The sequence below is a fragment of the Onychomys torridus genome, chromosome 11 (assembly GCF_903995425.1).
Source record: "Onychomys torridus chromosome 11, mOncTor1.1, whole genome shotgun sequence".
Lineage (NCBI taxonomy): Eukaryota > Metazoa > Chordata > Mammalia > Rodentia > Cricetidae > Onychomys > Onychomys torridus.
In genome coordinates, this window is record NC_050453.1 from 20,128,538 (window position 1) to 20,147,762 (window position 19,225).

Genomic DNA, 19,225 nt, shown 5'->3' on the forward strand with positions numbered 1-19,225 from the left:
GTTTATTTATTTTTTAATTATTTGTCTCTCTGTATGTCAGTGTGCGTACAGTGCACATGAGTTCAGATACTCCTGGAGAACAGAAAAGGTTCTAGATCCTCTGGAGCTGGAGTGTGGTTGTGAACCACCTGATGTGAGTACTGGGAATGGATTTCTGATCCCCCGAAAGAGCACAAACCTTCTTACCACTGAGCAATCTCTTCAGCTACTCCGTGAAAGTCTACAATAAGCAATGAGCCATCAGGCTTATTTCTGATTTAGTTCCTGGATCTGTCAGTCAAATAGATCAGTGTAGGTACAAATTGGTTAAGGAGCCCATTTAAGAGACAACTTCAAGCAAAGAGAGCTGATAGCATCAAAAAACAATGTTAAGATTAACTTGAAGATATTCAGGAGCCTTATGTGTGATTCTAAAATCGGGCAACACTCCATTTTGTAAACCAGGATGAGGCTGGCTCTCACAGGCAAGAAAGGGCTGGTGAAAGCAGGAACTGAACAAAACAGATCCATCATTTCAAAGTTAATTTCCTAATGTTGAAAAGTGGGGTTGGGGGTAGGGATGGAGTTTCACAGCCAACTGAACTACTTGGAGGTATGTCTATTCTCTCCATCTCTGTCTCTTGGCGTCTTGGAAAATCAAGTGACCACAGAGCTGGCTTGGTACTTTGTAATTCTGCTTTGCCTTGGTCTCTTGGAGCTGGTGCAAAAGATATAGGGACTTCCTCTCCACTTTCTCAGTAAAAAGGCAGGAGTGCCCTACCATCAGTTTACTCAGGAGACTTACTCACCTCCATCTTGAAGACAGAGAGGGGCCTTACACCCAAACACATCTGTGTTCTGTGTCTTATCGCCATCCTCTCTTGATCCTCTGTTAAGCATCCCTTCCAATTCCACCTCATCCATCATTATATGTCAAAAGGTTTGCCTCTAATTCAAGTACTGGAATAAAAGAGAAAAGCAAAGTTCCAGCACTATGGAACAACAGCATCCAGCTCAGGGAGTGTGGGCAACCCTGTTCTTGACTCTGTGATTTGAGAACCAAGAAGAACGAGCAAGAGAGGCCATCCCAAGAGGAGGCAGTTGGGTGTCTTGAGACTGCTCTGTCTGAAGTCACCTTGAGTTCTGTAGAAGAGCAAAAATTGTATTTCTGGGCTCAGAATATGTAAAAAGCTTGTTCCAGCCTAGATAAATTGGCAAGCCCAAGGTCCAGTGAGAGGCTTGTCCTCCAAAATATAGTAAAGGGCTCATGATGAACCACACTAAGAATGGCTTCTAGCCTCTGTTTGCATATACCTACATGTGTGCCTCCATGTAGTAATGTACCCACACATGTGTGAATGTGCATCATCATCCCCAATTTAAGCAAAACACAACCAAACCTTCCTTTGCTCATGCCAATTTAAATTGGAGTTTTGTTTGGGTCTTGTATAGGCCTGTAATTCCACCTTGGGAGGCTGATGCAGGAGGATTCAAAGCCAGCATGGGTAACAGTGAAATACTGTCTCCAAATCTTAAATAGAAAAATTTAAAAGGGGAGGTCAGTCATGGAGTACTTCCTCACAAGTGCAAAGTCCTAAAACAAGTACCACACAAATTAATTAATCAATATATTAAAATAATAAGTGACAAATTGGTATTTTTTCCAGTTACAACTCAAGTAATCCCAACAAATAAAATGAACATTGTTTAAAATGTTTCCCATTTATGTAGAAGCTATATTACTTGAGATAAAGCAAAAAAATTCTTTTGTTTTTGAAAAAATTTGAAATAAAATAATATACATTTTAAAACTTTCTTAAAAATCATAACAGGTAAAATTTTTAATTTTTCAAATTATTGTTACTGTTTTTGAAAAAAAAAACCTGACCAATGAATGATCTAGTCTAGATTTATATAAGTCGCTTAGATTGGCTTATACTCACAGTTATTAATGGAGAAACCTCATTTTGTATACATGAAATGAGCTGCAATATGGCAAAAAATCAGCAATTACAAACAGCCTTAATTGAATTATTGTAGCAAAAAGCCAGTTCATGTTACAAATTTTAATCTCATTATTATTTAACTGTCATTAGAAACCAGTTCTGCTTTCTCTGCTCAGCGCTGCTCACCTCTGAAGCACACACCATTTTTTCCCTTGGAAAGGCTTTCTGAAAGAAAAAGAATTACACAGGCAGACTTAAATTTCAGCCTACCTGCCTCCACCTAATTGCCTAAAGAGCCCAAGAAACACTTTAGTGATCATTTCTCTCATTTCCACAGCTAGCACTTAAAATGACGGTGCACATGATAAATTGAAAGTATGTGCACATAAGAAAAACCCATTCAAGATGCTCAGTGAGGCTCTCATTAAGTCTCCAAATGTCTGTGCTTAATGGTGGGTTACAACACAAAGTTGGAAAACTTCCTTTGAAATTTTGATCGATTCATTTCTCTCAGAACCATAGCAGTATAACATGTTTCAGCTCTACTTCAGCGCCTTGCTGGCAATTGGGGTGTCTCAGAGGGTGATTTGGGCTAATGAAGTCAATGGTAATGATATTGCACAAACCTGTCTGGTAAATATAACTGTGTGGTTAATTTAATGGAGCTCCCATTGTTGTTGAGAAACTGGAGAGCTAGGGAGGTTTCCCATCAAAATGTGGGGAGCTGTCTGGGACCTCTCTTCAATACTTTGAACCTCTTTAAAAATGGGTCCGCACAATGTGCTTTTCCTTTGATGCCCTCCCCCAAGTATGTGACCTGAGACTGCCTAGCCTTATTGGTATGTGAATGTCATCCCAAGCATTGAGCTGCTGCTTAAGCTGTTTCAGAAGAAATGGTAACTATGGATTCTTGTAAAAAGAGCCTATGTTGGTGTTCAACAGAACCTTTATCTTGAGACCTTATATATGGTGTGAACTGGAGTCACATCTACAAGCAGGCTCCCAACCACCAGCTCAATGTGACACATTCATGGAAGAAATTCTTCTAATAAATGAGTTGAGAGACCTTTGAATTCAGTGGAACTGGTGAGAAAGAAGAGCAGGAGGGAAGTTCCTGAAGAAACTCGGAGAGTAGCATTTTTGTCTATCAGAAACAGATGTAGCCTTGTTTATTCTAACTATACATTTCCATAGTTTACATTGTCCTTGCTTAGATACACAAACATCTTTTCTGACATTTTTCTAATCAAATTCCCTGTCTTTGAGGAACCAATAAAAGCACCATTTACATGAAATCTAAGTTAGAAATGACCCATAGATAGTTTTTCCCCCCTTTGGCATTAACTCCCCAAAATATAATAAAGTAACTACACACAGCACTCACACTGTGCCAGTTAGTATCAGTAATCTGAAGATTATATAATGGATGGTGAGTCAAGGATATGTACAAAGATGATGTCATTTTGTAAGAGGGACATGAGAGTCTGTGGATTTGAGAGTGTCTGACTCATTTCTTAAAGACAGCAATGACACTGTGTGTGTGTGTGTGTGTGTGTGTGTGTGTGTGTGTGTGTGTGTATACATATGCACACACATACACCACATGAACACAACATGAATGTGTATGTTAGATCTTCTTGTGGAACTCTTAAACATATGTGGATTTTTTTTTTCTTTTGGTCTTAAACTAAATTGTTACAGAGACTTTTACTTGTTAGAATTAATTTTGCAATCTCTTATTTCTCTTGCTGTCCACTTTCCTCTATTCATGGGTTTTCCTGTGTTTAGCATTCTTTTCCTTCCCCAGTTGCTATTTCTAATGTTTCTAAGGCAGATAATAAACCTTGTATTAAAGACTGACGTCATATTAACATCCTGAGATAGAAGTTGGAGGACAGGTTTTTTGTTTGTTTATTTGTTTGTTTTTGTTTTTGTTTTCGCTGTGTAGTCCTGGCTGTTCTGGAACTCACTCTGATGACCAGGCTGATTTCAAACTCATAGAGATCCACCTGCTTCTGCCTCATAAATGCTGGGATTAAAGGAGTGCACCACCATCACCTGGCTGGAGGACAGATTTTACAAGGCACTTTTTGGAGCTCACTTTAGGGTTTAGGGACCAGATTGTTGTCTTTTCTTTGCATTAGATTTTGTTGCTCTTTTGTTTGTGCTCATGTAGTCCATAGTGACGTTTATGGGTAAATCATATCCAAGCAAACAGTGAAACAGCTAAACACCTTTTCATAGTTGTATTCTCCGTTTAGAGCACAAATTCTAGTTTTCACATTAGAGTTATTTTTTTTCTCATTTTAGAAATTATGGTTCATGTCTGAGCATTCAGGAGGTGGAGACAGAGGGCTCTCCAATTGGGCTACATAGCAAGACCCCAAATCAAGAAAAGATGAGAAAGAAATGATGGTTCAGGAAAAAGGAAAGATTGGGAGATGCAAGGACACAAGTCACTTTAAATGCTCAACATCTTAGCCTGGCTCCAGAGTACCCTTCAACACATGGTGACTCAGCTCATTGCTCTGTACCAGCATTCATCAATGCCACATTCCTGGGTGACCACAGAGGCAGCAGAGGGGGCTCTGCGGCTGTCTAATCGGCCCAGTTTAAGCCTTTAAGCAGATAATACAGAGGCTTACAGGCTGATATGAGGCAGGCGAAGCAGCTTATTCTTCATTTCCGAACATTGTGTCAGGTGAATCAAGGGCAAACAGTAACTAAATAAAAAGTCAGAATACCTATTTTATGTTTCTATACTTAGGTATCTTTATTACTAAAGTAGAGTACTTGATGACTGTTAGGGATTTTGGAGGCCTGATAATCAAAATACCTTCCATTTCTATTTGGATTTAGTACATCAATTAAAGAGAAAGGGATAGACAAGAGAGAATAACCTTAATTCCACTTTCGTGCCCTGTGTGCCACAGATCTGAAGCTCACATCCCTGACCACACTTGATAACTTATTGAAGCTGCCTCTGTGGAGGCCTGGGTGTAGACTTCTGCCAGAAGAGGAGGGATGGACCTGGGGGCTTCCTCTGCATTCTGTACACACCGCTTACTGGCTGATGTGTCCATGAGCTAGGCTCCTGTGGAATTAGTGCTGGGATGTTTTCAGGCAGCAGGACACAGCTAATGATGTCTGCATGTGCTGAGAAACCTGAAGATGGAGAAGAGACATTCCTAAGTCTCAGGGTATATAGAATATTTCAAGTCCAATGTTGGTTGTCCTATCTGTCTGCCAGGACTTATGTAGGTTGTATTATTTTGCTTTATTTGATCATACCCCAGTCCCAACACCAGGCCCCAGACAACATTGTAAAGGATTACTTGTAAGCATTGTTCTTACTGTTTTATAAAAGAGGAGAATAAGTCTTAGTGATATTATTTAGCTTATTCAAAGTACAGTAATTATAAGTGTTGAGAGTCAAATCTAGACCTGTCTTACATGAAAACTCATTCTTTCCACCGGGTATTTTGAATATTAAGAAATCTAATGACATTCATCCAAGGAAATTAGATTTTTTTTTTTTTTTTAGTTGAACATCACTCTGAAACTGTGTGGTGGGAATTAGGTGACTCATTGATATAAAGTATAGAGTATGGGTTTTTTAAAAAGCTTTTCTGCTTTGAAATAATTTTAGATTTACAGAAAAGATGCAAAAATAACACAGAAATTTCCCATCGGGCCTTTGCTTGTCTTTCCTTCCTTTTAGCATCTTACATAAGCATGGCATAATTATTGAGATGGGAAATTGATGCTGGTACAGAGCTAACTAAACTGCAAGCTTTACTCAATTTCACCTTAGTGTTCACTGGTGGCTATGAATTTTTTTTTAAGGGTGGGAATGCTATTTTATGGATTTTCATAGCCCAGTACCTGATGGGGATTCTGATCTCAGGGTGGTGATCACTGACTGCAGAATGGGTAAATGAATGAATGTGTTTTAAGTCACACACTACAGCTCGGGGATCCCTGTGCAGATGTATGTCGCATAGGTGTGAAGCACATGAAGAAATGCTGAGGCTGTGATTGACTGTTTACTATAGAACTAAATTCCTCCTTAGACTTGGTGATGAAGGAACTTTTTTTTATCCTTCTCTCATATATCACAAACTGACCTAAGTATATTACATCCCATGACCACCCTTCCTTTCCTCCCAGTACCTCCCCACACCTCCCTTCTCCCCCAGATCCACCCCTCCTCCATTTCTCTTCAGAAAAGAGCAGTCCTCCGAGGGTTATCAACCAAACATGACATGACAAGTTACAACAACACTAGGCACATCCCCTCATATTAAGGTTGGATGATGCAACCCAGTAGGAGAAAAAGGGTCCCAGAATCATGTAGAAGAGTCAGAGACACCCTCCCACTATTAGGAGTCCCACAAGAACACCCAGCTACACAACCATAACATATATGCAAAGGACCTAGCTCAGACCCATACAGGTTCCCTGATAGTTGGTTCAATCTCTGTGAATGATTATGAGCCATGGTTAGTTGATTCTGTGGACTGGACATGCTTGTGTGCTGTCTTTGACCCCTCTGGCTCCCACAATTCTTCCTTACCTTGACTTAGTGATGAATAGACTTTTGAATTATGAAAATACTTCAGTCTAAGGGAGAGTGAATGAGCATGACGAAAGAAAGATGCCACAGTGCAATTTGCCAACTGGACAGAGGTTCCGGCGGAAGGTTCATATCCCCACCACCGTGTGTGTGTGTGTGTGTGTGTGTGTGTGTGTGTGTGTGTGTGTGTGTTTCTTCTCACACTAGCAAGTGAAGGAGCCAGGGGTTTCCAGTCTGTCCTGCATTTCTAGGCAGATTGAACTCAAATGTTCACCCAAACTGTAGAAGATCCCACATTAAAGGAAACTCCACACGGATTGTTCCTAGGCTTCCACTTGCTTTGGGACTGAGTTAAGTTAAAATAATATCAATACACTGACCGTGCTTTCTGACCCAAGCACTGTTCATTCCAACTTTTTTTAAGCTGAAGAGTATGTAACCTACAATATTAAAGCACAAAATCCTTATCACTAGTTTAATGCAAGCCAAATAGCCTGTTTCCCCACTTGCTACCCCTTTTCACCTCTTGTTAATCAAACTTAAAAAATACTAGTATAACAAATTATAGAAAGTCAGGAATATAAAATTATTCTTCGTTAGGCAAAGCTAGTGTGCAAAAATTATGAAACAACAATTTCCTCAAAAAGTTCAACTCTCTAAAGGTTTTCTTTATTTTTCCATTTAGATGGAAGATGTCATAGCACGAATGCAAGATGAAAAGAATGGAATTCCCATCCGTACTGTCAAAAGTTTCCTTTCCAAGATACCTAGTGTCTTCTCTGGTAAGTGTGCATCTAGCACAGCTCTGTTTTCCTCAGCATGCATCATGTCACTGTTTTGTAAACCTCTGGTATGTTGTTAAACAGCAACTTATAAGATGCCATGGCACATTCATCATGGGGGTTAGACCCTGGAAATGAGTATAAGATGTGAACCAAAAGTGCTAATGGGACACAGAGTCACTTGGAAAGTTAGAATGAACATCTATAAAGCAAGAGGAAAAAAATGTGAAAAGAAATAGTGTTGTGTGAAACGATGCCATGGAGACCAGATGACGAGGTTGAGAGAGAGAAAGACAACCAAGAAGTCAGGGGAGGAGTCGTGAGCACAGCATTGCTCAGAACTGGAAAAGTCAGGAAGGATGGTATCACTAGGGATCACAGCCACACCTGCCATGCTGGGAACGGGGCAATGACACAGACAGCAGCCAGGAAACCGAGCATGAAGGATGATGGCTCTAATCTGTGTCTCTAAAGGCCAACTACAGGACTGAAATTCTGACAAATAGGGGTGATAGAGGGATTTTAAATGTTTATACAGAATGATGTGATGAGAGATTTGGAGAGATGGCTCTGTCTGTACAGGTCCGATCAATCATACATACTAAATTTGGCCCTGCATAACTCATGTCAAAAGCTGGACATGGTGGGGTATGCCTGAAACACCAGCATTAGTGGGGGAGGGATTAAGTTGAGACAGGAAAATCCCTTAACCTCATTGGCCAGCCAGTCATCACCTAATGATGAGCTTCAAGTTTAGTAATAGGCTCTGTGAAAGACGGAGAACAATGAAAGACACCTGAGGTTAAGTTAGGGTCTCTACAAGTGCACCCTCATGCATCCTGCATGCACACACACACAGACATACATAGAAACACAGGCACAGGTATACACACACACACACACACACACACACACACACACACACACACACACACAGAAATAGAAGCTATAATGCATGGGCATATCTCTTGTAGGAACTGTTTAAATACTAAGATTTTAACACCCACAGATTGAAGGACAAGGAAATGTAAGAGGATTTTGTAACTGGGCCTGGAGGATAAAAGAGGACAAAGACCATATTTTTTTCTCATCTTTGTGACTGGGAAGTAGAGAATCTTTATCAGAAATAGGAGATTATGTGTACCACTAGTAACAGTTTAAAACCCCAAAGAATGGGCAATAATTAGTGAAAAAATATTGCTCTGACTCCATGAGGCTGTGACAGGCCCTGCTGTGGGGCCAGAGTGGTGATGGGCATGAATAGTGAAGGAACCAGTTGAGGCCAGATCCACAAAGCCTGAGAGGTAGCCATGATGGACAGAGGAAGTTCAGGACACAGAAATTCAGGTATGAGGGGGAGGGTGTATGGCAGGATCCTGTGAAAAAGCTAAGCAGTCCTGCTTTCTGAGGCAGGGTCAAGGGAAGACCATGATCAGGAATTTTCCATCCTGGACAGGAGCAAGACTGGACACTGGAGGCACACACAAGCAGGCCCGGGTATTGGAGTGTAATAGCTCTGTTAATCTCAGAGAGAAAAGAGGGGACTCCATCTCGTGAGAGCTCCCAGAGAGTAACATGTCCCCAGTAACACAGGGTATCCTTCCTTTTCATGTCCACTCCAATCCAGGGTGGTGTCCTTCCTTTCTACAGCTGGAACTTAATGCCATCTCCACTACCCTCCCCCATCAGCCTTCTTCAGAATATTCTATTTATTGAAATGTATCATCTCAATAGTCAGTTCAGAGAACTCTTTAGGAAAACTATCCTAAGCTGTTTCCTCTACCTTACTCTCTTCCCCTTCTTCATTCTTTAACCAATCTGTTCTTTCTCCCTTACTCTCTCAATGTCATATAAAAACAAACCAGTCACAGGTGCCTGTGGAAAGCTGAACTTTTCTAGAAAATTCTGTTTTCTTAATTTTGTAAACTAATTTGCTCAACTCACAACTCACAGTAGTCCTATATCCTTGCCTTTTAAACTTTGTTAAGATCTTTAAGTCTGATCAATAGAAAATGGAGAAATTAACAAGAAGACAATGTCTACTTGGAACATAGAAAATCCTCCATAGGAATTTTGTGTTGGGGCATTGCCTGTTTCCTGAGAGAGTTCTTTAGATTTAGGAATTCCTCTACAACAAGCATCTGGAAGACTTTCTCACTAACAAAATAACATGTAAATGGTTAAGTAGGATTGGATGCAGAGTTTAGGAATAACCCGTTTTAGTGTCTACCAATATATAAAACAGTAGCAACAGACGTTAAACAAGGGAGAAATGCGATTTGATATTGAGGTGTTTGTGTTCATTGAGACTGCATTTCTTAGAAATTTTAAGGAGTTCCTGCTTCAGAGCTTAATTAGTTACTTTGCAATAAAATTGATACGTCTAGAATTTGTTGGCCTCTTTCTAACAATATTTTCAAACTCTTGTAGCCTCAAGCTGTATCTATTTACTACTTTTTCAGTGATTCTTGATAATTTCTCTCCCTAGATCTTTGCCATGGTCTGTTTCATTGTTATTTTCTTTGTCATGATGCTGTTCCACTCCCTGACTGCTACGGTGGTCCTCTGCATGTGTTGACATCACCACCCTTAGTATTTTGATGAAGGGGGAAATTTCTTGGTCCTGCCTAGCCCCCTTGGTCCAGACGAATCTCTCCCACCAGAGCTCTTGCAAACCTTATAAAATAATCGCTCAGAGGCTTAGATTAATTTCAAACTGTATGGCCTATGGCTCAGGCTTCTTGCTATGTAGCTCTTTCATCTTAAATTAACCCATTTCTATTAGTCAATGTGTTGCCAGATGGCTGTAGCATCATTACCAGTCTACTGGCATCTTGTTTCTCTTTGGGAGACGGGCTGGCATCTCTCTTTCCTGTATCTCCTCTTGGATTTCTCACCTGCCTCTAAGCTGCCTTGCCATAATAATAAACAGTAGCTTATTTATTAACCCATGGGAACAAGATATATTCACAGCCTACAGAAAGACACCCCACAGCACTACCTTGGCCCTCTACACTTCTCCCTTTCTCCTTGATCCTTTCTTACATTCTTCTCACCAGTGATACAAAGCATGTGTTGATGTCACCACCCTTAGTATTACTAGAAACAATTACGATGAAGGCCTGTAATGTGTTGAAAAGCTTGTGGTAAAATCATGAGGGACAGAAAGCTGTTCATACTGCATACCAGTGTGTAAATGAGAAAGAGTCTTGATACCATTTACCTAACTTTTTATTAATCTACTCATCTTCTTTGATGGTCATGAGTATCAGAGAATATCTTTACCCAGTTGTGGGAAACCATACTGTAAGCACCTTTCATAGACCAGTGTTTTAATACCACCTGAAAAATGATTAGAAATATAATCTCCAGGCCCATCTTGGATCCAGCAAATCAGAACCTCAGTTTTAACAAAGAGGTTTATTTCTTGGGTGTCTCCTCAAAAGCTTGGTTGCAAATCTGGTTAGAGCTCATGTACCACATAACTTATGCAGATGTTGGATGCTATCCAGCTTGCTTATGAAGATCTTTTGGCTTATTTTTCAGGAGTTTTGAACATCTTTCTTTATAAGCTTGGCTTTAAGTCAGGCAATGCAGTTTATCCAATGGCTTTTTGCTTGGTTGTTTCACTTAAAGGAAAGATGAGGGGTAAAAAAATAACATAGCTTCTTAGGGTCACTCTACCCCTAAGTCAAGAATCTCAACAATTCAAAGGAGCAAGGATATTAGCAGCTAGGCATGGAGATGTATACTGGACAGTTTCATAAAGCAGAACCCATGCTTTAGAAGTACATAAGGTGCTGGCGCTGTGGGTAAGTCATTTGCCTGACATATATGAGAACCTATGTTTAATCCTCAGCACTCTAAAAGAACAAAAGTAAGTATATATCATGTCATAGTAACCAAGTTATGCTAGCAGTCACCAAAAGTGAAAACAGCTAATTAGAAAAAAAAAAAGGGAAATCAACATCTCTCCCTGCGACATCTGGGATCCATATCTGGAGTCATGCAAAATAATCCTATTATGATTTTAAAATATATAACATCATACAGCTCACTTTTGTGGTGTGTGTGTGTGTGTGTGTGTGTGTGTGTGTGTGTGTGTGTGTGTTTCAGATAAGCATCTCCTCTGGTTTCTATGGTCTTTGGGCTGGTCCTCCACATTAGTCAAGATAGGAGCTGTCCTTGTATAGATCCAATTACAAATTGTGTTTGTTATTCACTGATTTTTAAGTTGCAGAAATAGCTAAGGTATCACTACAGGTATGATAGGTATGCTACCAACCAAAGCCTGAGTCATCAACCCCTTCTTCCCTGGGAATTCTCTTGAGCTTCTTAAAATGACAGTGTAGATGTAATGGTGGGGTGGGAGAGAGGGAGGGAGAGCAGGAGGAGAGGGAGGAAGGGAGGTAGGGAGGGAGGGAGGGAGGGAGAGAGAGAGACACAGAGAGAGAGAGGGGGGGGAATTATGCGTCATACATTTAGGGTATAAAGAGTGTTGGTCTGCAGGTAGAATAATGGCCCTGTGAAGAGAGGAAAGGAAGACTGTCTGCACTTTGAGAACAATAAAACATGTGAGGAAAGAGAAGCAGAGAAAACAAGGAAGGACATTTCTGGTTTCTGGCAGCTTTGTAGCTCTTGCCCTAGTCCTTGGGACACAGACCTACAATTTTTATGAGTGCCTCATCCTTGTCACTTCATCCAAGTCTCCATAATCAGACATCAACCTTTGTGTTATCATGTGCACTACTTATTTTTTGTCTTAAGCTTTGCACATGGTAAGATTCTCATTAGATACAGGGACACTCCTCTACAACACATGCACTAGACACAATTGCCTTATGGTTGCAAAGCCATTGTAAGAATGAGAAGAATAATTAAACATCTTTATAAAAGAGGGATTGGCTTCTAGAGCTGGACCAAATGCTCATCTGGAATGTGGCTGCCATAAATTGATTGAGATGATCAAGAGCCTATAGGGAGGAATGCGAGATTCTAAACACACATTGTAGATATTCCTATTTGTTAGGACGGAGATGAAAGAAACATCAGTATTTCCAAGCTGATAAGTTCTATATTGACGTCATCTGTTAACTGAAAGGTATGTTAACTACTTTTTCTCTAGGATTTTTAATCGAGTGAACAAACTCTGATAAAACACACATTATATTTCAGTTACTCTACAGCAGTGGTTCTCAACCTTCTTAATGCCATGACTCTTTAATACAGTTCCCCAACCATAAAATAATTTTCATTACTATAATTTTGCTATTTTTATGAGTCATTAATATAAATATCTGATATGCAGGATGGTCTTAGGTGATTCCTGCATCATGGCCCACAGGTTGGGAACCACTGCTTTACAGTCTTTTTTTTTAGGACTAATATTTTAATTGCACTAGAAAAATACATTACACTAAATGTTTGGGTGATATCACAGACCAAAGTGTGTTCTTTTAGTAGAAGTTTGGAAAGTATTTGTCCAGTGAAACCTATTATGTTACATGCTGACTGAAAAAAAGACAATAAGAAAATAAAAATTAAAAAGTCAGTTGTGAGGAAAGAATTATCCAAATTATCCAAAGACTAGCACTGTCCTGTTGTGGGAGTTCAATTTGTTTAGCCAATGACATTTGGAGTGACTAGCCCTATGGGCATGGTTTTCTCTGGACATGTGATGGGATAAAACTAAGGAGAAAGGTCAAGTGCTCTCTCTTGGGTAGTTGGAGCAAGCAATATAGAGCATGACTTGTGGTTGGTCTTCATCACCCTTGGGCAGAACGACAGGACAATGGCAGCTGGATCAGCAGCAGCGTCCACCTTGTTCTGCATTCATGAGTCTGTTTTTCCATTGCACTACTTAATAAATTATTGACCAGATTTTTGTGGGGCTCTCACTTTTTCTGGCACCCAATGTGGGGCATGATTTGTAAACAGAGGCTTTTCTTTGTCTTGCATTGTCCCACAGCGTCTTGTAAATAATCATTCAGATGCTTGATATTAATTACAATTTGACCTATTGTTCAGGCTTCTTACTTCTTACAACTTAAATTTCTACTAATCTATGTATTTCCTTGTGTCCGTGGTGTTACCTGTCTCCTGGCATGTTGCTCCTCGGGCATCTAGCTGGCATCTTTCAGACTCCACACTTCTCCTGCATCTCTGCTTGGATTTCCTACCTGCCTCTGCCCTGCCTTGCCATAGACCAAAACAGCTTTATTTATTGTGGGAGCCCATTTTCAGGTTCCTCATGGATTTACCCAGCATGTCTGCATAGTGAGGATGATTAGGACCTTGGGCCTGAGTGCAGGTGTCTGAGATGCTCTGCACTTGGCTGTGCTGGGTGGGAGGTCTTTTGCTCCACCCCTGGGCATTTCTATAAATACTCTGGGGACAGAGACAGTCAGAATAGTTGGAATAGTTTCCAGGCCCCCTTGAGGCTATCCTTTATTTTCTATCTGTTTATCTCCACAATCTAAATCCTTATATCGAATATTTCCTGCTGCTTGCACTCAAGAAAACTTTGGGGAGCTGTGGGGTTGGTGGGTACATGCCCTGCAACACATATTCACAGCATACAGAAAGATATGTATACAGAAAGTGATGTATCCCACCCACATCGCTATCCAATTTGATTTGAAACCTTGGCTTACATATATATCCTTAGTCATGAAAGTACAACTATTATGATATTTGCCTGTCATGGCACTAAATTCTGAGGTAGGCTTTGTTTGCTATTTTCTTACCTTTTAAAGGATACTCTCAAAATGTTCACTTCATGGTTTCTATGCTGCTTAGAACAATACAGAGAAATAAATTTACTGAAAAAATAGTGTCTTTGAAAATAAATGTGACTCTCCTCCCTGTTTTTTCTTAAACAATAACTATAATTTTATTTTATTCTTTCTTGTCTGAGAAGTTCATTGGTAAATTTAACATTCTATTCATATTTTTCACATGACTCATCACTTATCTATTATTTTTCCTTGACTTGTTTATTCTTTTTCCTTGATTTATTGAGGAAAGGGTCTCACTCTGTAGTCAGGCTGGACTGAAACTCATAGTGACCCTCCTGCCTCAGCCCCCTGAATTATAGGCATGACCAACCATAACAAATTACTATGATTATATATATGTATATATACATATATGTGTATACTCACATACATGTGTGAGTGTGTGTGTGTGTGTGTGTGTGTGTGTGAGAGAGAGAGAGAGAGAGAGAGAGAGAGAGAGAGAGAGAGAGAGAGAGAGAGAGACTGGCACTTGAATCTAGGACCTGGCACATAACATACTAGGTCCATTGTTCTACCACTGAGCTTTACCCCCCCGCCACACACACATACTTTCCTTTACTTCTACCAGTTGTTTTAGTCTGTGGTATATTTGTATATGACTTGTGAAAGTGTGTCTTCTTCAGTTGCTTGTCCATGTTAGTTTTTGAGGTAAGGTTTCTCCATGAACCCGGAGCTCCATATTTCAGATAGATTGGCTTACAGGTGAACTCCTGGTATCTGCCCATCTCCATCTCTCTTGCATTAGACTTACAAGCCCACCACTATACCTAGATATTTTCCATGATTTCTAGTGAACCAAACTCAGACTCTCATGCTTGTGCAGCGAGTATTTTACCCAATAGGCACCTCCCCAGCATGTCTGCCTTTTATTGTCTTAATTTGGTATGTGGGAACGCCGGGATAAGATTATAGTAGATTGTTTCAAGTTATATTTAGGAGACACCTGAGATGAATTCTGAGACAGTATCAGAGAAGTGTCTGCTTTACTTCCAGGAATAATTTTTGCCTCAACTCCATCTGTGTTCAAGCAGAGTGATCTATCTGGACTTTGGTCATAAATACTACATCACAATATAAAGTGAAAGATAAAACTCAAAAATTACTGAGTATGTCTTATTAAAATGTTTGCTCAAATTTGTACCATTGTATCTGCAAGTTGGAAAAGATAAATATAAAGTTAAAGACATGTCTGTAGCTTTTGCTGACATATTCTTTTAATGCATTTCATAGGTTCCTGTTTGCATGGAAACAATTTCCCTAAAACTCATATCCTGTAACTTATAGTGTTTCTTCATCTCACATCTGAAATCTTTGGTGAGACAATCCATGGCACTGTTATCAGTTGAAAATGCTTTATATTAGAATCTGAATGTAAGCACAATAGAGACCCACATCCCAAATAGAGAGGAAAAATTTATGAATACTGGGGTAGTTCATTGATTTTACATTTTAAAGATGTTTGTTTGTTTTAATAGTATTTTATAGTCATGCTATTTTATCTTAGCTACATGCATACTTGAAAGAATCAAAACTGACAATTTTGTGGGCACTTTGTTGCTTAACAAGCTGTTGAAATAATATATTTTTTATGCTTTCTTCTCAGAGAACACATTACTTTATAAGAAAATATTATTTGAGTGTAAATTTTGGTTTATATAACCATGGATGCTTTGGAGGTTAAGGATCCAATAAGCTTATAATACATAATGATTCTTATGTCCCAAGGGGAGGAATATTTGCTTTGTTAGCATTCTAATGTGTCCATTGAATTTGAATAAGGCTTTGAGATATGTTGTGCTTTCTCTTACTTGAGACACAGTCTCATTCACTGTGTGCCCAAGTTGACCTCATTTTCAAGATCTTCCTCTCCTCATCCTTCTGAATACTGGGATTGCAAGAGTGCCACATCATGCTTGGCTGACATTTTCTTTGCTTTATTTTAATTATAGAGATTTATCTTCATCTTGACTTTAGCATAAGTATTAATCTGTAATTTAGAAAAGTGCCACAGAGTTAGTGACTTTAAATACATTCATTTATTTCTTACAATATTCAAAATAATTATTGTTTGTTTCATAGAGAAGGATTTGGAGGGTCAGGAAATTCAACCCTTAAGTCCACTTTTGTCCAGTATGCTAATATTAATCTACAGTGCAACCAATTCTGCAAACCATTGCCCTTCTGACCTCTGCCTTGAGTTTTCCTTCTTACAAAGCACCTGTTGTTTCGCACAACGAAGACACGTCTCTGCTATTCTATTTCCATCCATCCTCTAGTCTGAAGCCCTCCAGATGGAAATCTTTTAGAATGCCTATAAAAAGACTCTGGCCCTTGTTTCTTCTGTGGGTCACCATGACCTTGACTAAAGCCCTCTAAGTGTCTTCATCTCTGAAGTTTGGGGATTAGGCCTAAAGGTTTCTTAAAGTTTCTCTTCCTTTTAAATACGTAATTCAGAGAATTAGTGAAGAGAAAAACAAAGCCAGCTTAGGACTGGGTAGCCCAGGGACTGGACTCCCAGGGCTGGCTGTCCTTGTGCAGACTATCACAGAATAAAGGAAACTGTGACAAAGTGTTGGGAGTCTCACTCTACTCCCTTTCTCAAGGTAATGCCATTTGTGCTCATGCTTGAATTATGAACTGTATGCTAATGCATTTCTGTAATTCACATTTTTTCCCTTTAAACTCCATTCAATTCAACTTCCAATACAATATTTCTACTTGAATATCTCAAAGAAGCGTCAAATTCAACATGTCCAAAATAAGATTCATTGTCTTACTCTTAGCCTCTTCTCATTTTCTCTCATTATAAAGATTATTACATGAAAAATGCTGTCATCGCCCAGACTCTTCTATAACCTGAGTTATATAACTCTTTTCCCTGAGTCTACGCTGCCATAATGTGTTAGCGATGTCTTGTTCAGAGTAGCCATGAAATAATTTGCCTCCCAACCATTTGCTCTAGTGTTACTCTCGTCTGAAATATATCCCCCCACCTCAGAATTAAGTTCTACCTCCACTTTGTATGCTGTCTTTCTCCACAGGTACATGAAAATACACTGGTGTTTTCAAATCTCTTGGACCACATTCATAGTGCTCTCTTAGTTGTAGTCTTAGAAGTTGTTGTCTAGCACTGCCTTTATCTCATTCTGTCTTACCTGGAGTATCCTGCCACCGTGATTTTCTGTCTGAAACACTTCCTGCCCTTTCTCCATTTACTCTGTTGAGAAATAGTCTCTTCCTGTCTACACTGGCTTTTTTTTTCTTTCTTGCATCTCCTCCTAACACCATGCTCTTTCCTCTCAGAGTACTTTATTCCATCTAATAATTATAAAGTCATTCTCAGTAGCAGTTGGTAATGTGTCTCCTTGACAGTCATGTAAACTATGGAGAGACTCCATATGCTCACTCCTGCCATCTCAGAATCAAAGTCAGCAGCCAGCATAAGAGGTGTTCATTAGATATTTGTTAGCTGGCTGAACAATCATAGTAATTCTTAGTGGGAATATTTGCTTTCATGTGGATCTAGACATCAGCTACACTTTCATGATTATGTGGCTTCGTCAACATATGCAAATTATTTAGCTTTAAACAAGGACTTATTGTAAAAGGACAGTTTACTCTTTTCATTGATATTGAGTGAACAAAAATTCTCTAAGATATTTTTCATAGCATGTATCACATAAACTGAACCATGAACACTAATTTCTTGATTTTATTCAAATGGGCCTTTGGAGCTAACTAATCCTCAGGAATGTAGAGTCTTCCCTGGTAATCATAAATTATACATGACTTTGGTGTTTATGGCATTAGAAGTGCTTTTTCTGGCTTCAAGAGAGGAAAGAAGACATGGTCTCTGACCATGAGGTGATCACATTCTAGTGAGACTATAAGCCAAAACGAAAAAAAGAAACACACACCACACACACACACACACACACAAGAATGAGCTACTTTGCACAATCCTGTTATAGAAGCTTGTAGCATCTGCCAGGGCTCCTGGGTCAATGACATTGGTTGGTGACAGCTTAGAGGTTTTGTAAAGTGTCTATTAGACTCATCCAGATGAATGGGAAGCTTCCCTACAGGACAGACACCCAAAAGTATACCCATAATGCCTGAAAGTACAACCAATAATGTTTGTGAAGGGATGGCCTGTTTGGGGAGTACAGGGTCATGAGTACAGAAGAAAGCAGAAGGCAGGAGCTGGGGTTCTGGGAAATTAGAATCTGGTTCTGAAGAATAAGAAGAAATTAATGTTTTGATACAATATATTTGCTTTTATTTATTCCTTGAGAATTTTATACAAGCATGCAATGTATTTCTAACATTTGTTTTCTACTCCCTTGCTCTGTCTCTTTCCTGTTGCCTCCATATCTCCCAACTTTATAATTTTATTTTTTTTATAACCCATTGAGTCCAATTCATGATGCCCATACACCCATGAGCCATCCACTGCTCAACCTACCAGGAACCAGACCCCTTTCACCGTGGTATTGTGGATTAAGTCTACCATCTCATCTTGAGCATGTAAGCAATTGCTCCCCTGCTAAGATATACCTTCAGCTCTGTGTAAATCAGAGAAATAGCATTACAGATGTTTAAAAATGGGTTTCTTTTAAAAAGAAGGCCAGCAAATATCAGTCTGTATAGACAGGAGATGAGTGTTGTGGCTATAATTGGAGCAGAAATTATGAAGTCCTAATTCAAGGCAAGGCAGTAAAATCTAAAAAAATGACGAATAAAAGACTTCTGGAATTTACATAGGGCTTTATGATAGCTTAATAGCAGGAATAGGTTGGGAGATAAGGCTGGTGAATTAAGAGAGGTAACACTCACATTTAGACAGGGAAAATCAACACATCAGGATGTCAATGCACTCAGACACATTTTCTTTAGGAAAGTGATGGATGAAGATAATGTTTGACATCTCCTGGAATAATTAGGAGAATGGAATAATCAGGCAATGTTTAGAAAATATAAGACATATAGGTTTGCAGCTCAGGGGATTTATGAGCATGTATATTGTAACCCAGGAGTAGAAGAGGATCTGTCTTGGAGCTTTACTTGGTGAGAACATCAGAGGATGTACCTCAGTGGAACAGGAACACTTGTGAGGAGAGGACTTCTTCCATGTTCTGGTGGAGA

General features: G+C 39.4%; 1 protein-coding gene across 5 annotated transcripts in view; it reads left to right on the forward strand.

The window, feature by feature from the left end:
- The window catches only part of Rgs7 (regulator of G protein signaling 7), a 384,424-nt gene that overhangs the window by 194,002 nt on the left and 171,197 nt on the right, over positions 1 to 19,225 (forward strand). For all 5 annotated transcript variants that reach the window (XM_036202165.1, XM_036202166.1, XM_036202167.1 and 2 more), the window contains exon 3: positions 7,187 to 7,283. In XM_036202165.1, coding sequence (XP_036058058.1) covers positions 7,187 to 7,283 — 97 coding nt within the window. The remainder of the gene's footprint in view (positions 1 to 7,186; positions 7,284 to 19,225) is intronic.